Genomic DNA, 24,488 nt, shown 5'->3' with positions numbered 1-24,488 from the left:
AAATCAATCAATGTGATACACCTTATTAACAAATTGAAGGAGAAATACCATATGATCATCTCAATAGATGCAGAGAAAGCTTTCGACAAAATTCAACACCAATTTATGATAAAAAAACCCTCCAGAAAGTAGGTATAGAGGGAACTTTCCTCAACATAATAAAGGCCATATATGACAAACCCACAGCCAACATCGTCCTCAATGGTGAAAAACTGAAACCATTTCCACTAAGATCAGGAACAAGACAAGGTTGCCCACTCTCACCACTATTATTCAACATAGTTTTGGAAGTGTTAGCCAGAGCAATCAGAGAAGAAAAAGAAATAAACAGAATCCAAATCGGAAAAGAAGAAGTAAAGCTGTCACTGTTTGCAGATGACATGATACTATACATAGAGAATCCTAAAGATGCTACCAGAAAACTACTAGAGCTAATCAATGAATTTGGTAAAGTAGCAGGATACAAAATTAATGCACAGAAATCTCTTGCATTCCTATACACTAATGATGAAAAATCTGAAAGTGAAATTAAGAAAACACTCCCATTTACGATTGCAACAAAAAGAATAAAATATCTAGGAATAAACCTACCTAAGGAGACAAAAGACCTGTATGCAGAAAATTATAAGACACTGATGAAAGAAATTAAAGATGATACAAATAGATGGAGAGATATACCATGTTCTTGGATTGGAAGAATCAACATTGTGAAAATGACTCTACTACCCAAAGCAATCTACAGATTCAATGCAATCCCTATCAAACTACCACTGGCATTTTTCACAGAACTAGAACAAAAGTTTCACAATTTGTGTGGAAACACAAAAGACCCCGAATAGCCAAAGTAATCTTGAGAAAGAAAAACAGAGCTGGAGGAATCAGGCTCCAGGACTTCAGACTATACTACAAAGCTACAGTAATCAAGACAGTATGGTACTGGCACAAAAACAGAAATATAGATCAATGGAACAGGATAGAAAGCCCAGAGATAAACCCACTCACATATGGTCACCGTATCTTTGATAAAGGAGGAAGAATATACAGTGGAGAAAAGACAGCCTCTTCAATAAGTGGTGCTGGGAAAACTGGACAGCTACATGTAAAAGAATGAAATTAGAACACTCCCTAACACCATACACAAAAATAAACTCAAAATGGATTAAAGACCTAAATGTAAGGCCAGACACTATAAAACTCTTAGAGGAAAACATAGGCAGAACACTGTATGACATAAATCACAGCAAGATTCTTTTTGACCCACCTCCTAGAGAAATGGAACTAAAAACAAAAATAAACAAATGGGACCTAATGAAACTTAAAAGCTTTTGCACAGCAAAGGAAACCATAAACAAGATGAAAAGACAACCCTCAGAATGGGAGAAAATATTTGCAAATGAAGCAACTGACAAAGGATTAATCTCCAAAACATACAAGCAACTCATGCAGCTCAATATCAAACAAACAAACAACCCAATCCAAAAATGGGCAGAAGACCTAAACAGATATTTCTCCAAAGAAGATATACAGATTGCCAACCAATACATGAAAGAATGCTCAACATCATTAATCATTAGAGAAATGCAAATCAAAACTACAATGAGATATCATCTCACACTGGTCAGAATGGCCATCATCAAAAAGTCTACAAACAATAAATGCTGGAGAGGGCGTGGAGAAAAGGGAACCCTCTTGCACTGTTGGTGGGATTGTAAATTGATACAGCCACTATGGAGAACAGTATGGAGGTTCCTTAAAAACCAAAAATAGAACTACCATACGACCCAGCAATCCCACTACTGGGCATATACCCTGAGAAAACCATAATTCAAAAAGAGTCATGTACCAAAATGTTCATTGCATCTCTATTTACAATAGCCAGGACATGGAAGCAACCTAAATGTCCATCGACAGATGAATGGATAAAGAAGATGTGGCACATATATACAATGGAATATTACTCAGCCATAAAAAGGAATGAAACTGAGTTATTTGTAGTGAGGTGGATGGACCTAGAGTCTGTCAAACGAGTGAAGTAAGTCAGAAAGAGAAAAACAAATACCGTATGCTAAGACATTTATATGGAATCTAAAAAAAAAGAAAAAGAAAAAGAAAAAAAAATGGTCAGAAAAACCTAGGGGCAAGACGGGAATAAAGATGCAGACCTACTAGAGAATGACCTTGAGGATACGGGGAGGGGGAAGGGTAAGCTGGGACAAAGTGAGAGAGTGGCATGGACATATATGCACTACCAAACATAAAATAGATAGCTAGTGGGAAGCAGCTGCATAGCAGCGGGAGATCAGCTCCGTGCTTTGTGACCACCTAGAGGGTTGGGATAGGGAGGGTGGGAGGGAGGGAGATGCAAGAGGGAAGAGATATGGGGATATATGTATATGTATAACTGATTCACTTTGTTATAAAGCAGAAACTAACACACCATTGTAAAGCAATTATACTCTAATAAAGATGTTAAAAAAATAAAAAAAATAAAAGTGGAAATTCGGATGGATGGATAAATGAATGGTTGAATGGATGAACTGATTAATGCATTTAAATTATAAGTATTCAAGAAGAAGATGCATGGCCACCTTGATGTAGAGCAAGAAAGTCTCCATCGTCCAAAAAGCTGCCTCCTCAATTCTTTTACTCTGGCCTGTTGCCATGTGTTAATTGAAATGTCAAAGACTAGTTTTTCTCTCAAAATACTCTAACACACAGCTTCCCTGTCAGTAGCACCCGGTGCTGAGTTTTATCACCACCACATGAAACTATGCCCACGAGTGTCACTGCTATATAACACTGGTAAACAAGGGAGACAGATGCTTTTCAGAGAACTCCCAAATGGCCACAGTCCATGGTCCTGGGAGCCAGATGATCTTCAAAATCTGATCAACCTCTGACATTTCCACAGCTACCCAAGACCTAGCTGGAGGTGGAAAATACCTCTTAGGAGGAGTCAGGGACTGAAGCAGAAACTCACAAGCCCTGCAGAGCCCCAGGTGCACTTCACTGCAGAGATTAGAAAACTGGGAAATTTAGTCTTTCTCTCTTCTCTTAAGCGCCTGAGAGATGGATGTAGCTCAGAACTCTATGGGGAAAGTTGCAAGGATAATGCAATAAAGACAGAACGCTGGGAGAGGAGGGAGGGCACAGGAAGTAACCAACAATCTTGTAAGGATATTTAACTGTGCTTGCTAGTGATAGGGAAGAGGAAAGAGGGGGGAAAGCACAAACCACAGTGGGGCTTACATGACGAGGCTTTACATCATGGGAGGTCAGGAGAGAGAGCAGGAAAACCTGTACAGCATCTCCACGTGGGTGTCCAGTGGGTGTCTCAAGTTAAACATAACCAGAGCTGAACTCCTGATCTTTACCCCAAACTTGACCCTCCTTCAAGGTTCCCTATTTCAGTAAATGGTAAACCCCTCCTTTCAATCATGTAGGTCAAAAACCTTGGACTTGTTCTTGCCTCTTTTTCTTACACCTTACACCCAATTGGCAACTCCATCAGCTTTTCCTTCACTTCTCCTTTTTTTTTTTTAAGATTTTTTTTTTGATGTGGACCATTTTTTAAGTCTTTATTGAATTTGTTACAATATTGCTTCTGTTTTATGTTTTGGTTTTTTTGGCGGCAAGGCATGTGGGATCTTAGCTCCCCGACCAGGGATTGAACCTGCACCCCCTGAGTTGGAAGGCTGAAGTCTCAACCACTGGACTGCCAGGGAACTCCCCTCCTTCGCTTTCTAGCATCTCCACCATAACTACTCTGGTTCTGCCCTGGCCACTCCCTACAGTCTGTTCTCAACCCACCAGCTGGAGTGACCCTCAGAAAAGGTCAGGTCACATCCCTCCTCAACTCCAAACCCTCCAGTGGCTCCCATCTTGCTCAGAGTAAAAGCTGAAGTCCAGAGTCGCCTACGAGACTCTACCCAGTCTGCCTTCATCACTTCTCTGGCCTTATCACCTACTGCTTTCCCCTCACTTTCTCTGTTCCTTCCTCCAACAAGCCAAACCCACCCCCTCAGACCTTTGCCCTCACATCCCCCCTGCTCTTCCCCCGAGATATCAGCCCTGCTCCCAGGCTCACTTCCTTCAAGTCTCTCTTTGAATGTCCCCTTCTCCGTGTGACCCCGCTACCCCACCCAGCACTCCCCATCCTCCTTTCCTGCTCTCTTTTTCTCCATGGCACTTACCACCCAGCTGGCTACATATTCTAATTATGTATTTGGAACACACATACCAAGATGGCAAGGATTTCCAGTATTTTGCTACTGGATCCTCAGTACCTAGAACCGTACCTAGCACCTAGTAGGCGCTCAGCTAATCCTCACTGAATGAATGAATGAACAGAGTATTTTCCCTTTGTTTTTTCTGCAGCTTTTCTTATTTATGCCATCAGTGTTAGAGCCGCACCATCGCCCCAGTGTCCCTGTGTGCCACGCACCATGTACAATGCCTTAATAACATCATGGCTGCCTCTGTGCCCTGCTCTAAAGGCTGACACTCCCTGACCTAGACTTTAATTAGTCCCCTTCACTCCTGAGCTGACTGCGAGGGAAAGCTGGCTGTATCTGGCTCACGTGGGGAGGGCCGCGTGTGGGGTCACCTTGGACTACTTCCTCCTTCGTGACCGCCCCCCCCCATCCCCACCTTGTCCCTGCCTCTCTGCCTCAGTGCCCAGCATGCACACCGGGTACAGTTTTCTTACTGTCTCAGGATTTCCTCTCTGGACTGAGAGCTTCCTAAGAACAGGAACTTCTTTGAGTCTTGAGATCTCAAAAGTGGCATTTGAGTTGGGCCTTGAAGGATGAACATGAACTTGCTGGGCACTTGTCAAAAATGGAGATAATAGGTATAGAGATGAGGGAGAGGAAGAAATGGACATCGTGGGTGTTGACCACTCTTTCTAGAATTTCAGCTGAGAAAAGGGAAGAGAGAGAAACAGGGTAGCTGGAAGGTAAAGGTTTAGTTTTTAAGTCCAAACTTTTTTTTGGCCCAATGCCCTCAATGGTCCACCCCTGCCTCCCAGTCCAGCCCCTTCTCCCAACTTCTGCACCCTCTTGTACCCTCTGTTCCAGCCACTATTATATGCAAAGCACATACCTCTGGGCCTTTGCTTTTCCTTGGAATGTCCTTCTCTAATCATCATCATCTTTATAATCATGATCACATTTGTTGAGCTATTTATAGGGTCCAAGATTTACGTGTATTAACTCATTTGATCTTCCAGTGGCCTTATAAGGATTGTACAATGACCATTCCCGTATTAGTCACAAGGAAACGGAGGTCCAGGGGGGCTAAATAGCATCCCTGGGCAACATTGCTGTGAAGTAGCTCAGGTGCAATTCAACCTGAACGTTCATTCGGGCTCCAGAATCCACACTCTTTCAACTCTGCTGTAAGGCATCTGCTTCCCCAGGTCGCCTAAGCTCCCCTGGGAAGCCGCCCTGAAGCTCCCAGGCCAACTTGGGTTCACCCACTGCACTCCACGGGGACTTCATACACGCCTCTGCTCTGGTGTTTCTCCCATAGTGGTTCAGCTGGGGGGGGCTCTGTCTCCCCTGCCAACCGGGAGTCTTTGAGAACAGAAATGTGTCCTACCGTCTTCATGGTGCTCAGTATTGGTGGTTGAATGAATGAATGGTCCATAGATATCTTCATATTCTTTTAAGGTTGGCATGCTTATTCCCCCTGTGTACGTCAGCCTCCACGGATGGGCATGTTATTGAACCCATTCCTGAAAATTCTCCATCTTTGTGTTTTCTACCTCTTATTTCTTTTGATGGTTTGGCTTCAGACTTCCTAAGAACTTTCCCTTTGAATGTAATTCATTATGGGGCGGGGCACGGAAATGAACCATGGTCTGGATGTATCCTAATTGGAGTACGGCATGCCTCTCACAGATGAATGTGGTTGCCAAGCCAGTCCTGAATTTGTTTCCCACTGCCAAGTCTCTTAAAATAAAAAGGAATTTCCAAGCCGCTTGTACAAACATTTAAAAGAATCTGATAACTTCCTATCTTGTTTCTTAATAAACTGAACAGTAAAAGAAAACACTCCGGCACCGTGTTATTGAATTTCTAAATCTTTACCTTCAAAGAACTTCACTTGGATTATTAGCAAACATTTATCGACCCCCTTTTTTGTGACAGGTTGTCCATGCAGATTATCCCCTTACAGCCTCCCAACCATGCTAGGAGGTAGATAGTATCAAACATGTTACAGAGGGAGAAACAGAGGCTCAGAGAGTTAAGTCGCAAGCCCCAGGCCACACAGCTGGGAGACGGCAAGGCGGGAATCTGAACGCAGCCAGGTCTGTCCGGTGACAGTTCGAGGGCTGGTCTGCTGCATCCCAGCTGCTTCCTTCCCATTTCTTAAAGCTGGGACTGGTGCCAGGACGCTCCACTTTAAATTCTGGGGATAACTTAGCAGAAAACAAAGCCTAGCCTGGCAAGCAGGACATAGGAGAGTCTGTTCCCTTCTCACAGCCAGACACAGGCGAGGCAGAAGCCCAGCCTAGGTCCAGGGTGCCAAGACCTACGTAGCCTCCTCCTCCTGCATCACCACCATCAACATCAAGGGGAGAATGGATGAGTGCTGATGGCTGTCTTATTTGGTTTTCTCTCGGTGGGTAAATAGCATCCTAGTCCAGTGATAGCATGGAGACACAGAGAAAAGCTGAGAGGAGAAAAAGGATGGCGTGGTTATATTTGCCAAGGAGCCATCCAATCGTATAGGAAGGTGGGCATTCAGGGAGGCAGAATTGCCCTGATCGCCCCATCGGAGACAGAATGCCAGATGTGGTTGGTCCAGGGGCCCACCCAGAGGAGCGGTTTTCATATTTTCTGTTCTAAATGCCCTAACCAAAAAGTTGTCTGTCTCCAGTCGCACAAGGTTTTGGAAAGATGATCTGCAAGACTATTTGAATCCAGACATTAAATAAACAAAACTGCACATTTGTGGGAACAGGCCATTTAGTAGACGCTTACTATAGGCTGGAGGCCTTAAATATTTATCTAGTTTAATCACTGCAATAAACTGATGCAGTAGATATTTTAACCCCTCTTTGCAGACACAGAAGCTGACTGGGGATCTGGGAAGTGCTTTGTCCAGGTTGCCCAAGGGACTGGGGCAGGATTGGAGCCTGGCTCTGTCAAGAGCCCATGGTCATGCCTGGCCCCTCTGTCCCACCTACAGCCAGTCAGTCCCAGGTTGGTTATGGCTGGAAATGTGGACATTCAAAGGCATTGGTTCATCCTCTTTTAGCACTGGCCAACCCCTTTGAAAATGTGAATGGATTTTCCCTTAGACAATGTACAACCCACCCCAAAGTAATAGATTTCAGTAAGGCCGTGACCCCTTCAACATAGTGGACCCTCCCCTGTGATCACCTGCTCTCCAGGGGAATTATTTCCTTTAGGTCCAAGGTCATATTTGAACCTTAGGTTCCCCCTGTTTTAAAACTTGAGTCTTAATCACCAGGCTGTGGCTGTCCTTGGCTCCAGTAATGGAAATTGATGAGTGGTCCAAAACGGAGGCCTGCAGCTAACACTAAAATATGATACTGGGACCTTCTTAATGACCTAGTTGATTTTTATACAAAAAAAAAATGACTCTAGTTTATGTGTGTACCCCATATAAAGTCCTCAAAACAAAAGAAAAGAAAAAAAAGGAAAACCCTGGTATATAACCTTTGCATAATAGGTTCATTATAGATTTCCCAAATCCTAGTACTCTAGCTTTCAAAGCTTCTTGGAATAATTATATTTTCACATTTAAATTTCATAACCCTCTAAAAGAAGGAGGAATAATTCTGAGGGAAATTATTTATTCTTATGATGAAGCATAAAGTAGTCCAAAGCTGGGCTTATGCACAGTAACTGACTTTCATCTCAGTTAACATATGTCAAGCACATACTATTGCTCAGCACATGCAAAGTAAGTTCTTCAGTACACATTGTCTCACTTCATCCCCACCCGCAGCAGCGCCATGAGGGAGGCAAGGCCATTCCTATCACTCCCATTTCACAGAAGAGGAGACTGAGGTCCAGAGAGGCTCTGTGACCTGCCCAAGGTTAAACATGAGTGGGAAGTGGCAGAGCCAGGACTGAAGCTCTGGGTTCCACACTCCAAGTCCCGTTTGCTTGTGCTTCAACCAACATGTGAAGCAATGTTTCAGATACAGGCCTGGGATAAGAACTTGCTGCACATAATACAATTACCGAGAAAGCAATCCTGTGAGCACATGTCAGGGCCATTTGTACTTCATCCTCCCTGACATTCAGGGCTCACTCGCAGGTCTCCTTTGCTGTGAAGCCCCTGATCACCACCCCGTCCCCCAGCGGAGGCCCTCATCCCCTGAACGTTGGGTCACTTGTCACACTGTGTCGTGGTCATCTGGTGTCATTTGCCGTGAGCACTGTTAAGGGTAGTAAATCTCTGAATTAAGAGTCAGGAACGTCAGAGGCCTCAGATGAAGGACTGGCCCAACATTTATTGCCATGGCAACGGCTACTTGCCTTGGCCTCTGACCAGATGTCTGGGCAGGTGAGCAAGCAGGAGGAAACAAAGATGACTCAGGGCGTCCCTGCCTGGGGTGATCGGGGGTGATGACTCAGCTGTTAAGAGAAAAGGACAGGCAGGAGGCCAGCCTTGGATGGTGGGCACTTCTGTGAAGGTCTTGTCTTTCCTGAAAAGCTGAGGGTTCCTGAAGTGCAGAGATCGCCTCTCAGCCATCTCTGCATCCCGTGTGGAGCCTGGCCCAGCGCTAAGTAGTGTCCAGTAAATCGTCAATCTGTATTGTCCAATTAATGCCAACTTGTGAACTGGCCCAGCCCACAGTGTTTTTCAAACTGCCAGTCATGACCCACTAGTGGACCATGAAATCACTTTTGGTGCTGCAGACAGCATTTTTTATTGATAAGATAGAAAAGAAGTGAAGAGTGAAAAGAATAAAAATTGAGAGTGCCTCATACACAGTAAGGATCAGTATTATTTTTCATGAACTTTTTTCACGGAAAACATGAAAAGTGTGTGTAGTAGTGGTGGTGGCGATGGTGTATGTGTGTGTGTACTGGGTCATGATGTAAAATACATTCTTTTTTTTGTAGTTTTTAAAAATTTTTATTGGAGTATAGTTGCTTTGCAGTGTTGTGTTAGTTTCTACTGTACAGCAAAGTGAATCCACTATATGTATACATATATCCCCTCTTTTTTGGATTTCCTTCCCATTTAGGTCACCACAGAGCACTGAGTAGAGTTCCCTGTGCTATACAGTAGGTTCTGATTAGTTATCTATTTTATGCATAGTGTCAGAAGTGTATATACTGTATCAATAGTGTATATACTATATCAATCCCAATCTCCCAATTCATCCCACCACCACCCCTTTCCCCTTTGGTATCCATACATTTGTTCTCTACGTCTGTGTCTCTATTTCTGCTTTGTAAATAAGATTGTCTATACCAATTTTTTCAGATTCCACATATATACGTTAATATACGATATTTATTTTTCTCTTTCTGACTTACTTCACTTTGTATGACAGTCTCTAGGTCCATCTACGTCTCTACAAATGACCCAATTTCGTTCCTTTTTATGACTGAGTAATATTCCATTGTATATATGTACATCTTCTTTATCCATTCCTCTGTTGATGGACATTTAGGTTGTTTCCATGTCCTGGCTATTGTAAATAGTGCTGCAATGAACATTGGGGTGCATGTGTTTTTGAATTACGGTTTTCTCAGGGTATATGCCCAGTAGTCAGATTGCTGGGTCATATGGTAATTCTATTTTTAGTTTTTTAAGGAACCTCCATACTGTTCTCCATAGTGGCTGTACCAATTTACATTCCCACCAACAGTGCAAGAGGGTTCCCTTTTCTACACACCCACTCCAGCATTTATTGTTTGTAGATTTTGTGATGATGGCCTTTCTGACCAGGGTGAGGTGATATCTCATTGTAGTTTTAATTTACATTTCTCTAATAATTAGTGATATTGAGCATCTTTTCATATCCTTGTTGACCATCTGTATGTCTTCTTTGGAGAAATGTCTATTTAGGTCTTCTGCCCATTTTTGGATTGGGTTGTTTGTTTTTTTGATATTGAGCTGCGTGAGCTGTTTGTATATTTTAGAGATTAATCCTTTGTCAGTTGCTTCGTTTGCAAATGTTTTCTCCCATTCTGAGGGGAGAAAACATTTGCATTTTCTCCCATTTTTGTCTTGTGTATGGTTTCCTTTGCTGTGCAAAAGCTTTTAAGTTTAATTAGTAAAATACATTCTTATTGAGTCTAAAATTTTTGAAAAACAATGGTTAGAGAACAATCTCAGTAACTTAACTTGACCAGCTTCCTGATTATAGGAACATTAAAATCTAATGGTCATTTGCATTTTTCATCCACTTATTCATTATTCATAAAAAAAAATCTACTATGGTTGCCTTCTCCACTGTGTCAGCCTGTTAGGTGTGAAGGTGAAACATTCAGAACAAGTGACTGGTTCAGTGTGGCTGGAGCCAGTAATTAGGCAGCAGGGGCCAGAGGAGGTGTGTGATGGGTGCCACCTCACGCCTGCCCATCTTCAAAGGAGAAGCCTTTGGTTTTTTTTTTTTAACCATCTTTATTGGAGTATAATTGCTTTCCAATGGTGTGTTAGTTTCTGCTGTATAACAAAGTGAATCAGCTATAAGTACACATATATCCCCATATCCCCTCCCTCTTACATCTCCCTCCCACCCTCCCTATCCCACCCCTTTAGGTGGATACAAAGCACAGAGCTGAGCTCCCTGTGCTATGCAGCTGCTTCCCACTAGCTATCTATTTTACGTTTGGTAGTGTATACATGTCAGTGCTACTCTCTCACTCCGTCCCAGAGGAGACTTTGTTTGCTGAGCTTTTGTGTTTCGAGCAGGGTGAGAAGTGGACTTGAATTTTTTTTTTTTAAACATCTTTATTGGAGTATAATTGCTTTACAATGGTGTGTTAGTTTCTGCTTTATAACAAAGTGAATCAGTTATACATATATCCCCATATCTCTTCCCTCTTGCGTCTCCCTCCCTCCCACCCTCCCTATCCCACCCCTCTAGGTGGTCACAAAGCACTACCAAACGTAAAATAGATAGCTAGTGGGAAGCAGCCGCATAGCACAGGGAGATCAGCTCTGTGCTTTGTGGACTTGAATTTTGACCTTTGTGTTCTGTCTGTCCCCTCACCCTGACAGTTGGCTTAAATAATTCAGCACCTGTATATTGATACTGCTTTATTGTACCCCAGTTGTTTTGTCACTGGCAGTCTTGTTTCTCCAGTGAGTTTATACTTGAATACTTCTTCTGCTTCTTTTCCATCTCCTAGCAGGATTGGGAATACTGTAGGCACTCAATAAGTGCTTCCTACTTATTGACAACTACTTTTGTTCAGGTCCCTGCTAAGATATCCCTTTATTCCTCATCTTCTCCTACCATAGAGCATGTGTCATTTGGCTTTGTGGTTATGTGTGTAACAGTCCATCTCCTTCACTTAGACTGTGAGCCCATTGAGAACAGGGAGTATGTGTATTCTGTCCATCACCATATCCTCAGCCCCTAACTTAGCACAATGCCTGCCTTGTTCATTGTCTCCTCAGTGATTGACACTTGGTAGGTGTATCTGTTAGTTATCACCACAATAATGCTGAGCAGCAAATAACCCCAGTGACATATTAAATTAGCATTTGCTTTTGTGGGGCAGCTCTAAGCTGCAGATTGTTACTAGATTTGCTCTCTCACCTTTCTTAGACCAGCAGGCTAACCAGGGTGTGTTTTTCTCATAACAAGGGCAAAAAACAGGAAAGAACAAGTTCAGCCACACAGGTGCTTTTCAGGCCTTTGGTTCCGTCATGTCTCTTACTATACCTTTGGCCAAAGTTCGTCAAGCCCAAAGTCAAGGAGCAAGAAAGCACACTCTGCCTATGGAGGCTGGGGAGGATATGGGAACAGTGATTATTTCTGAATAATCAACCAAAGTAAGTTCTCAGGTTCTCGCTAAATGTTCATGGAATGGAAAGGACGGGATGAAAATAATTGGATTCCAGGGATTTCCCATGGGTATTCACCATACAAGTTACAAAAGTCCATGGGGACTTTTCACCTCCTGACATATAGCTCTACGGAGAAAGCCAGGGCCTTGTCTAACAGATAACAGCCCAGCCACCCAGAGTTAAATTTGCTGGGCAAGTAAAGCAAGCTCTCAGAAGAATCCCAGCAGAGACTTCCTCCAGGGCGCTCGGGGCGGCAACTGCCTCTGGGACAGAGAGTGGGACAGTGACCGCTGGATTCTCTGCGTGGAAGGAATCCCGGCCAGGTCTGAGGAAATGATTTTCTTTTGTGTCCTTTGGAAATGTGTGCATACAGACGAATGCCACCGTGTTTGTTAAAATCAGCAAAAGACCTTTTAAAAGAGCTAGACATCGTTTCTAAGAGGATTCAGAGCCTTGGTTCCCATGCTGGCTTTGTGGTACCAGCCCTGGTGCGGTTTGAGGCTGTGCAAGGTTTTGCACCCCTCCTTTGGTTAACTGAACAATAACAATCTATTTTCCTTTCACTCTCTCTCCCCACCAACCACAGGGGTACTCTGCCTGCCAGACAGCCTGAACCTTCACCGAGACCCGCAGCGGACCAGCAAACCGGGAGAGCTGCCCATGTTCAGCCAGTCCGAGCTGAGGACCATCGAGCAATCCTTGCTGGCCACCCGCGTGGGCAGCATCGCGGAACTGAGTAAGTGGACGCTGGTTCTCTCACCCTCTCTGTTCCCAGGCGAGCGGCTGCCCTTAGGGCAGTGCTTTGTAACCAGCCAGGGGATTCCTTTTATTGAGCACCTGCTGTGTACACACACCTGTGCTGATGGCCGTGGCGAAGACAGCAGCTCTGGAATCAGGCAGACTGGTAAAGTTCCTGGCTCGGCCTCTGATGTCAAGTTCCTACCCTTTTCTGAGCCTCAATTTCCTTTTCTATAAAATAGAGAAAATGATAATACTCAATAGTTGTGGCGATTTAGCAAGCTAATGCCCATAAAGGGGTTCACCACGGTGCCTGGCACACAGTAAATCCTGCAAATGCTATTAATTTCTACAGTGGGATCACATCTCTCCTCTATTCAGAATCCTCCACTGGCTCCGCATCTGATCCATAGGAAAGGCCGAAGTCCTCAGAATTACGTCCAGGCTCGCCCACCTGTGTTCCTCAGACATCTTCTTCCACTCTCTCCCAAGGCCCACTTAACTCAGCCACACTGGCCCCTGTTGTTCCTTGGACATAGCAGGCATACCTTAGGGCCTTTGAACGTACTGTTCCTTCTCCCTGAACCACTCTCATCCTCCAGATATCCACATAGCTTGCTCCCTCGTTATCTTCAAGTCTCACCCAAATGTTACCCCTTAATGAAGCTTTCCCTAACCACCCTATTTAAAATTATAGCACCCTGAGGACCCTAATCCCTCTTCACTGCTTTACCTTTCTTCCCAGCTGTTACCCTATGACATACTCTATTTTTTTTGTTTGTTTTTCAATAACAGCTCCACTGAGATAGAATTCATATCCAGTTCACCTAAAGTATATCATCATTCAATGGCTTTTAGTATATTTACCAAGCTATACAAACATAACCACAGTCAATTTTAGAACATTTTCATCACCCCAACAAGAAATCTGATAACCATTAGCAATCATTCCCCTCCCTCCTTCCCCTAGTCACACTCTATAGTTTACTCATTAATTTTTTTTAATTGTCTGTTTCCCGCTACTAGAATATTTTTTCATGGAGAGTACACATATTTGTTTTGTTTGTTGTTGTAATCTCAACACCAAGAATGCTGCTTGACACATAGTAGGCCCTCAGGAAATATGAAGAAGGAAAGAGAGAAAGACAGAGACAGAGAGAGAGAGACAGCGAGACATGGGGAGAGAGAGAGAGAGAGAGAGAGAGAGAGAGAGAGAGAGAGAGAGAGGGAGAGAGAGGGAGAGAAAGGGGCAGAAAGGTGGAGAGAAGAAGGCTGGGGTGTCCCAAGTTTGAGCAATGATTGCTGTGCTTGTATATCCCCTAATTCGGGACTGTGCTTTCTGAGTCTGGCCAACCAGAGGAAAATAAAACTATTTACTTATGATCCAGTTGATTGTCAAATGACATAGCCGTGTGTTAGTTCTGGATGGAACTGGAGCATTGATCTCAGAAATGCTAGAGTATGTTAAATTATGAGTTGGTGTGATATTCTAGAAAATTCTGAACTATAAAAGAATTCAGGACCCATAAATCAACTTGTGCCTCTTCCCCAAAATTCCCTGTACACCGGGGACAAGCATCCACCCTTGAGTATACGACATGCACCTCTGAAAAGGGAATCAGTAGCCGATTCAAGCCATAGGGGGTCCTTATGGTCACTAGAGTTACTTTCCTGGCCCCTGAACTTGGAAAATGTGCTTGCATTCCCATCAAACCCCTGAAGTCATAAGATGCCTCTGATTACAGGGTCTTCCAGCCACTGGTCAGTTGTATGATTGTTCTTAAACTTTTGCCATGGACCCCTTTGGCAATCTGATGAAGCTTATGGACCCTGCCTCAGAATAATTTTTTTATAAATTTATTTATTTATTTATTTATTTTTGGCTGTGTTGGGTCTTCGTTTCTGTGGGAGGGCTTTCTCTAGTTGCGGCAAGCGGGGGCCACTCTTCATCACGGTGCGCGGGCCTCTCACTGTCGCGGCCTCTTGTTGTGGAGCACAGGCTCCAGACGCGCAGGCTCAGTAGTTGTGGCTCACGGGCCTAGTTGCTCCGCGGCATGTGGGATCTTCCCAGACCAGGGCTCGAACCCGTGTCCCCTGCATTAGCAGGCAGATTCTCAACCACTGTGCCACCAGGGAAGCCCCCAGAATAATATTTTTAAATGCAAAAAATAAAGTGCATAAGTTTATAAAGGAAGCTAATTATATTAAAATACAGTTATCAATATATTTTTACCTAAACTGTGATACAGTAATTCTATGCCTTTTTTATTAGAACATTATAAAACAAGGTCTAGCAGCAGCTCTGATGACCCATTATTTTGAGGTAGTGATGTGTGTGAAGGATATTTTGAGATATCTGCAACAATTGGAACGGGATAAGGAAAAGTCTGCATTTTAACAGCTCCCCAGGGATTCAGATGTAGGCGGTCCAAGCAGCTCCCTTGGGGAAACATCTCAAAGAAGAAATGCCATACTGTTTGGGACTCTGCAAATTTCCAAGACATGCCCGTGACCTTGGAAAGGCCGAATCTGGCTACAGGGTTGGTTCATGTCTGTGTGGGCGCAACCTAGGAAGAGGTCCCCACGCATTCTTCGCTGGGGTCTCAAAAGTTTGTCCTGCGATATTTTAAGGGCCCCTCCTAGCACCTGGGCTGGGGCCCTGCTCAAATCCGGTTCTTCTCTTGGAGGAAAGGATTTGCTAAACAAATCTGCACTTCACCTAAGCAGGCAGCATGCAGGAGTGGCTTGCCACGTAAATTGTCTCTAAGGACAGTTTGCTCTGTAAATTAAATGCTGTCATTTTCGTTGAATGTTGACTTTCACATATGAATTGTTGGCACACAGATGGGTGCTGCTAATTACGAATAGGTTCCCTACGTTCATTAAGTCAGCCCTGTAGAACGTGTGCGCAGTAGCACGTTGATCAGCCACATCGGCGACAGAAGGTAATAAAATTGCCTTCTTTCCTGATCTGACTATAATTTAGACTGGCTTGCTCTGTAGTCTGAATCAATACAGCCTTGTTCTCTCTGTGTACATAGAGAGCTGTTCTTCATATTCAAAGGTTACTCTGCCAGTGTGGATTCCAGAAACCACTGTTGTTGCAGCAAAGGCTAGATAGAAAGAGTTCGTTCCCAGCCATCCCTGCTCTTCTTGAACCAGGCTGTTCAGGGTTGAGGGCAGAGCCCCTGACTATGGCCTTCTTCATAGCCAACAATAATAATAGCAGCCCCTGATGCTGTTGACCTGGTGATCTGTGAAAAATCTACATGAGCTATTTCCAATGTAACCATTATTATCCACATAGATGTGGGCATGGAGGCAGGAAGGGGACAAACAACTTGTCTAAGATCAACCACACCTGTGAGCCAATGGCTGAAATTGAGTCCAGTTCTCAAGGCAGAGCTTCCACCACTAGGCGTGACTCCCTGTCTCTGGGGGAAGCCCAGGTGTTTCTACATGATACAGGTGGAATGAGAGCCCGCCTCTGTAAGATCATCATGTTTGTCAGATCTGTGTTCCTTCCAGGTCTGAGGATCGCAGCTTGCTCTGTAGGATGTATTGGGGATGCTCTCCTCAAAACTAAACTGGAGACGTGAGAATTCACAAAGGTTACCTAGTATTTCACCAGCACCTAGATGGCAGGACTCCCCTGCCTGCTGAGACTTCTGCCTGTATACCCCCTGCTTCTATCCTCAGGGCATCTTATTAGAATCCAGAACTGTCTTGCTCAGTGGTGATGTCCAGAGCACTTTCTTTGTCCAGGCTGTTATGGCTTGGGGTGAAAATATATCCACTTCTTCTGGACCACCTACTGCATGCCAAGTGCTTTAAATATATTAAAGGTATTTTTATTCTCATTTCATAGACAAGAAAACTAAGACCTGGAAGGATAAATGTTTTGCCCAGAGTCACACAGCTAGGAAGTGGCAGAGTCACATTTCAAACCGTTTTTCTTTTTCTACTTTTCTGCATCCAGTTCAGCTTTGCATTCTAAGCACCTAACACATCGCCTCTAGCTTAGGAAATATCTGTTGAATGTCAAATAAATACATGAATGACCCACAGTGAACTAGTCTGTGAAACAAAAGCTGAAGAAAATGCTACAGGGGAGGGGAACTCTTAACGAAACTCTTATCAAATATTAAATACACTCTATTGAACTGAATTTTGAACTCAGAGAACTAGAGCTGAATCTCTGTATGTCAACTTATTTGAATGAGAAGCTAAATCAGGAGACCACAAAGGTCCACAAACTGACACAGGCCTGGTGATTCTTAACTGTGAGCCCGAGGAAATTTGCAAGGCAATGCTTAGAGTCTGGTGGGCAGACCAGGTCTTCTTACCTGAACCAGGTCAGGAGTAGGTCTGGCGGAAGCTGGTCTGTCCCGTCTCCTCCATTGAGGCCACAAGGAAAGCAGAGGATCTGGCTATTCTCATTTCTTTTTTGAGAGAACAGAAGTTAAGGCTACTTTATTTTATTTTATTGGTTTTCTTTTTTTTTTTTTTAATTTTTATCAGGGTATAGTTGATTTACCATGTTGTGTTAGTTTCATTTGTACAGCAAAGTGAATCAGTTATACATATACATACATCCACTCTTTTTTTTTTTAGGTTCTTTCCCCATATAGGCCATTACAGAATATTGAGTAGAGTTCCCTGTTCTATACAACAAGTTCTTATTAGTTATCTATTTCATATACAGTAGTGTGTGTATGTCAGTCCCAATCTCCCAATTTATCCCTCCCCTCCTTATCCCCTGGTAACCATAAGTTTGTTTTCTACGTCTGTGACTCTACTTCTGTTTGGTAAATAAGTTCATTTGTACCCTTTTTTTTAGATTCCACATATAAGCAACTTCATATGATATTTGTCTTTCTCCGTCTGACTTACTTCACTTAATATGACAATCTCTAGGTCCATCCATGTTGCTGCAGATGGCATTATTTTGTTCTTTTTTATGGCTGAGTAATATATTCCACTGTATATATGTACCACATCTTCTTTACCCATTCCTCTGTACCAACTCGACTCTGCATTTGGTCCCATCAATCCCACATTTGTATCCTCCAAGATCTTGTTGCAGCCCTTCTGCCCGACATTCCCTGCCTTGCCCCCAAGCTCCCAATTAAAACTGCATTGGACAGTCATTAATTAGAGTAATTGCTTTCTGCTGTTTAAAGGGGAAAAAATGAGGGCTTCATCGAAAAATGCCTCTTTCTGTTTTCTTTCCACACTAAACTGTGAACTTGTTGTTCCCACTCAATGAGTTCATCAAAATGGGGCCATTAATTTACAACTGTGCATAAAAAGGTTTCTGGGTTGCCTCTGCTTGGTGTCACCAGAAAGAAAAACAGCCCTTATTGCTTGGACAAGGGGGTCTCTCGAATGCAAATGGGATCTTTTCAGAAGGTCTGCTGCCTCCAGCCCCTAGAATGCACTTGTGACCTTTTCAGGTGGTCAAGTGGCCACTGGCCTCTTGGTATTTCTCGAATGTTCCACTCCACAACAGGGCCTTTGCACTTGCTCCTCCTTCTGCCTAGAAAGCTTTTCCCTTGATTTTTACAGAGCTCCTCCCTCATTTCATTCAGGCCTCTGCTTAAATGTCACCTCCTCAGAGAGGCCCTCCTATGACAGCCCCACTCATTTAACCCTCCCTGCATCACTGCTTTCTATACACACTTCCTGCTTTAATTTTCTTCATAGCACTTAGCACCACCTGACATACTATATATTTGTTTATTTTCTGTCCACCTCACCAAGCCTGTAAACCCCATAAGAGCTCAGACTTTTTTTTAACATCATTGACTGTATCCCCAGTGCCTAGAACAATGTCTGGCACATAGTAGGATGCAATAAATATTTGATGAATGAATGAATGCATGAATGGTAAGTTTCCTGCTGGACCCAGAGTTCAGTCTTCCCTTGTCCATCCCTGTTTCTCCAGCTCTCCTTCTCCTTTAAAACAAATCTCCTCTCATTACTTTGTACTGGGCTATACATGGTCTTTCTTTTTTTCAAGGGGAGGAGTTTCAGTGAGGCAAGTTAAACCACAGTTTATGATGCTGGAGAGTGCCTTGGCTTCCTTATCTTTGCTGTGTGACCTAGGGCAAGTGACGTGATCACTCGGATCCCCAGGGATCTGTGAAAAGAGGGTGATCATACCTCCTACCCCAGGGTTGTGTGAGGTTTTGAAAACGTACTATATAGTAAGTGGTCTTTGACCGAGGATGAAGAGCGGGGAAGGAGTTGAAGGTGCTGTCACAGCATAGGTTTTGGCAGAAGGAGCCCATGTTGGAATGTGCAGCCCTTTGTCTCAGGGGGATCACACTGGCATGCAGGAAGACAGCTTAGAGGGAGCTACACTGATAGCTTGAGTCTGGCAGGTTAGAGCAGCGTTTCCCAAAGGGTTGCATGGGAGATGATTGTAGGTGATACGCAAAACGCTTTCTATTTTTCATTGCTATGAATTTTTCACGGGTACTAGAAAAATATTGGTTTTCCTTTTATGGCACTGATATGAAGTTTCCTTTTAAAATGAATTTATTGTGTGAAAGGATGAGCCAATTTAAAGAAAAATATTAAGTAAATAAATTGTACCTGAGGCACACAGATATGTGAGAATTCATGATGCTGATTCTCAAATGGCTGACGTTTGGAAAACCTGGTTATAAGCGGGTTCTCAAGTAGGTTCCTAGAACCAAACTCCAGACACCCAAACTCAGTGCAGCTAGTGACAAGTGGATTTGTTGTTTTGGGTTCATGAAGCTGACAGGTGAAGCAGCAGATAGCACATACATAGAGTGGGATTTAAAATGGAGCTTGTGATTATAGAATCCCCGTGCCAATTCCATCTCCTATGGCCAGCCCTCATCAGAGACATCCTTTCGGCCTCTGATCCAGAGACTCAGCTGATAACAATGATGATGATGATAATGATGTGATGATGATGAAGATAGAAATGGTGGTGATGATGATGAAGATGATAATGAAAGTGATGATGATGGTGGTCAGGATGATGGAAACGATGGTGATGATGAAGATGATGATGGTGGTGATGATGATGATGTGATGATACAAAGTAAAAGATAGTGCTGAATACTTATTATACACTTAGGATGTGCCAGACCCTATTCCAGGTGCTTTAAGTGATTTATGATTGCTTCATTTCATACTGTGCATTAGGCACTATTATTATCTCCATTTTTCAAATGAAGAAACCAGTGCTGGGTACTTTATACATGTTATCAATCTAATCCACACAACAAATTCACAAAGGTCATAATCATCCCCGTATATGAAGAAGTTAACTCACACAAGATCATACAGCTAGTCAGTGGCAGGTTGGAGACTCAGACAGTCTAACTCCAGAGAGCTTGTCCCTAACCACTACACTACACTGCTCCTCCAAGAACAGGACAATGAATGAGTCATGTCTCTGCCTGTGAAGCTCAGTACGGGAAGTAGATGTGTGGGCACTTAAAACATGTCTGAATTAAACAAGTAACATGTTAGACTTTATTAGCAGGTGTTGTGTGTACACAGGGGAATGGGAAGTTGATTCTGATCTGTGGCATCCTGGAGGGCTCCAGGGAAGAAGTGGCATTTGATCACAGCCTTGAAGGTCATCAGTAGTTGAGAGGATGAAGGGGGGGGCACTCTAAGATGAGAAAACAACAAGAGCAAAAGCAAAAGCAGGGAACCTGGAAGTGCAGCGTGAGCTGAACGATGCTCTGAGGAGATGGTTAGCCCAATCAAGGCCAAAGCCTTCCCAGGGTCTTGGGGAACTTGACGGGTGATGCACTGCCCCAAAACATGGATCCTCTTCTCATCTCCACTCCATTTTGATTTTTCTTTTTTTTTTTTTTTAATTTTTATTTATTATTTATTTATTATGTTTATTTTTGGCTGTGTTGGGTCTTCGTTTCTGTGCGAGGGCTTTCTCCAGTTGCGGCGAGTGGGAGCCACTCTTCATCGCGGTGCTCGGGCCTCTCACCATCACGGCCCCTCTTGTTGCGGAGCACAGGCTCCAGATGCTCAGGCTCAGCAGTTGTGGCTCACGGGCCCAGTTGCTCCGCGGCATGTGGGATCCTCCCAGACCAGGGCTCGAACCCGTGTCCCCTGCATTGGCAGGCAGATTCTCAACCACTGCGCCACCAGGGAAGCCCCTGATTTTTCTTATTTTGAGCTTTTTTATGAGTGCTTTCAAGAAAGACAGAGGGGGACTTCCCTGGTGGTCCAGTGGTTAAGACTTCGCCTTCCAATGCAGGGGGTGCAAGTTCAATCCCTGGTGGGGGAGCTAAAATCCCACATGCCTCCTGGCCAAAAAAACCAAAACATAAAACAGAAGCAATATTGGAACAGATTAAGTGTACCCCAACCTGACCCCAGATGGAAGGTACAAGAAATTTAAACACCACCTCGGTAAGCTTATTATTCTGATAATACCAAATAGCACATGCCATAATTCAAAATTCAGAAATGACAGAAAAGTTGGAAGGGAATGTCACCCACAATCCCACTAGGCAGAGAAATCCTTGGTCAACATTTTGCTTTTTTTTTTCCTCCTGGTATTTACTCAGAGCATATTTTTTAATAACATAATCCTGATCACACTGTATGCAGTTTTGAATTTCACTTTTTTCCCCACTTACCATTTTAACACAAAGCTTTTCATCATTCATTGCCACTCTATGTAAACATTTTTAGTAACTGCATAAGTTTTATCACATACCAGAGTTTATTTAACCACGCTCTGATTTTCAAACATTTGTTTCTTTGTCAAATTTTGGACCCTGTAAATAAGGTTTGGGTGAAAATCCTTGTGCATGAAGATTTTGCTGCATTTTGGATTCTAACATTGGGACAGAGTCCCAGCAATGGAATTACTGAATCAAAGGAAAGGAGCATACATTAACACCTTGGCTCCATAATGCCAAATGGCCCCATCGTAGACTTGCAGCTGGCCACAGGTGCAGCGGGATGTCTCTGAAAGGAGGACTCAGGTCAGTGTAGGGCGGTGAGCACAGACATTAGAGTCAGACAGACCCGGGTGGGAATCTTATCTCTGCCTTGTGACCTTGAGCCTCGGTTTCCTTATCTGTAAAACAGGATTTCTCAACCTGGGCATTATTGACATTTGGGCTAAATTCTTTCTTGTGGGGACTGATCTGTGCATTGTAAGATGTTTAAGAACATTTCTTCCCTCTACCCGTTAGATGCAGTAACAGCCCCCCGGACATGGCACCAGAAATATCTCCAGATATTGCCAAACATCCCCTGGGAGGCAAAATCACCCTGGTTGCAGATCACTGCTCTAAAGCTAAAATAATATAAACATACCCTATAGAGCCTTGTGAGGATTAGAAACAATGCATGTGAGGTGCTTTTTCACAGTGCCTGGTATAGGGTAGGCGCTCAATGAATGGCAGCTGGGACTGTTGTTCATGTAGAGCCATGTTTCTCCACATTTTCCATCTGCAGGTCCCCTGGGGATCTTCCCTGCCCACCTGCCACTAAAAGAGAACTTCCTTCTCTGATTCTTTTTTGAGGTTCTTGCATATATTTTCCTGCTGTGGCAAATGGAGAGAAGGAGGGTCAGACTCTAGGTTAGGCTTGATAAGAGGCAGAGGGGTGTAGGGAAGCAAACCTTCCCCCCACCCCGCCCCACTGCTATCTGTTTAACTCCTGCATCACTGTTCAGATATTAAGCTTAGTGGATTGTACTCTGGTTAGGTCGTCTTGATGAGGCCTTAGGACTCTGGCAACGTAGAAGTTTCCTTTCCTCTGACAACTCCTATCAGAAATAGTGGTCACTTGGAATCTTGCCTCAAGAAGGATTTTTAAGGCTGCATCTACACTTAGCAGATAAGGGCTCTGTGACTGACTAAGCATGTCTGCCATGGGCATGGAAGAGAAAGGGGAATATTTGCCATTTCCACCCTCAGCTGAGACCTCATCTCCATAGTCTCACTCCCACAGAGGGGGTGAATGGTCCTCTTTTCAATCTTCTTTTGAGGAAGTGGCCCTTTTCCTCAGATAGGAAATGGGAACCTAGAAGGCAGGTCCTGGGCCTTCAGAGGAGAAACTCCTGCCTCTCACTGAGCCTCACTTTCTTGGGTTTGGATTTTAGGTAAAAAGTGTCATGTTAAAAAGTACAGCTGGGGCTTCCCTGGTGGCGCAGTGGTTGAGAATCTACCTGCCAATGCAGGGGACACGGGTTCGAGCCCTGGTCTGGGAAGATCCCACATGCCGTGGAGCAACTGGGCCCGTGAGCCACAATTACTGAGCCTGCGCGTCTGGAGCCTGTGCTCCGCAACAAGAGAGGCCGCGACAGTGAGAGGCCCGCGCACCGCGATGAAGAGTGGCCCCCGCTTGCCGCAACTAGAGAAAGCCCTCACACAGAAACGAAGACCCAACACAGCCAAAAATTTTAAAAAAATTAAAAAATTAAAAAGTACAGCTGGATGGCAGAGAACTGGTGGGCTGTGCAGGCTTGGTTTCAGCTGGGCAATGAAGGACTGGGAATGGGGGCTTTAAACTCCAGTAGGAGTTGATGTTTCAGTCATGAGTCTGAAGGCAGAATTCCTTCCTCTTCAAGGTTCTCTATCTTTTCTCCTAAGGCCTTCCTTCAACTGACTGGATGAGGCCCACCCACATTACGGAGGGTAATCTGCTTTACTGAAAATCTACTGATTTAAATGTTGATCTCATGTAAAAAATAGCTTCACAGCAATATCTAGTCTAGTGTTTGACCAGCCAACTGGGCACCATAGCCTAGCCCAGTTGCCACATAAAATTCACCATCACAGATATCTTAGAGGAGTGTCTCCCCAAGTGTGCAACACCTCCCACTGTGCATGAGATGATTTCCAGTGGGACAGGGCAGTGCCTTAAATAACATTGGTCATGGGAGTGACTCTATTAAATTCTATTTTAATTCTAATTGCTTTCAGAAGAAAGGCTCCACTTGATATGAGCCCCTAACAACTCTCTCACTTGTTATTTATAACAGTAGAAAGCAGGGCCAGAATTCAGCTATAAATTAATTACGCTGTTTCCTTTTCATCAAGTTAACTTTCACAATGACCTTCTGTTTATGGCAGGTGATACTGATTTTCCATTTATGGCAGTGGCATAATGTTTCCTTTTTAGAGATATGTATTTTAAAAAACAAAAGGAGTCCATTGAAGATTAAGTAAATAATGGTACCGGTGGTGCTTAGATACAGCTACACTCATGAAGGTCGCTTACAAGCAATCCAAGTTTGAGAAACACCATCTTAGCCAAGAAAAGTCGGGGCTTCAGGCCCAGCCAGCATCCCACAGGAGGATCTTCCCTCCATGGCCAACCTGGGAGCATGCAGCTTTGGTTTGATTAAGGAGAAGGCTGGTTTCCTTCTGAGAAAGCGTGAGAAAGACCAGAGTGTTCTCAGGGTTTGCCAGTGCTGAGAAAAGTAAAACATGCCCCTCAAGGAGCACAGTTAAGTGCATGGATTCTGGAGCCAGACTGCTGGGGTCACATCCTCCCTCTGCTGCTCATAGCTGTGCACCCCTGAGAAGTTATTTAACCTCTTTGAGCCTCTGTTTCCTCATCTGTAAAATGGGTTTATAAAGGTACCTAATTATAGGGTATTGTGAGAATCAAATGAATTAGTGCTCAGAATTGTGCTATCGCATAATAAGTGTCATTTAGGACTGAGTCGCTGTTGTTGGGAACGACTGACAAAGAAA

The 24,488-nt window shown here is 43.8% G+C and overlaps 1 protein-coding gene across 2 annotated transcripts in view; it reads left to right on the top strand.

The window, feature by feature from the left end:
- Nucleotides 1-24,488, top strand: part of ABTB3 (ankyrin repeat and BTB domain containing 3) — a 304,628-nt gene that overhangs the window by 171,844 nt on the left and 108,296 nt on the right. For both annotated transcript variants that reach the window (XM_057556713.1, XM_057556712.1), the window contains exon 2: nt 12,605-12,754. In XM_057556713.1, coding sequence (XP_057412696.1) covers nt 12,605-12,754 — 150 coding nt within the window. The remainder of the gene's footprint in view (nt 1-12,604; nt 12,755-24,488) is intronic.

Source organism: Balaenoptera acutorostrata, chromosome 11, assembly GCF_949987535.1.
Source record: "Balaenoptera acutorostrata chromosome 11, mBalAcu1.1, whole genome shotgun sequence".
NCBI classification, from domain to species: Eukaryota; Metazoa; Chordata; class Mammalia; order Artiodactyla; family Balaenopteridae; genus Balaenoptera; species Balaenoptera acutorostrata.
Note: the sequence above shows the minus strand (reverse complement) of the source record. Positions and strands in the feature narration are given on the sequence as shown.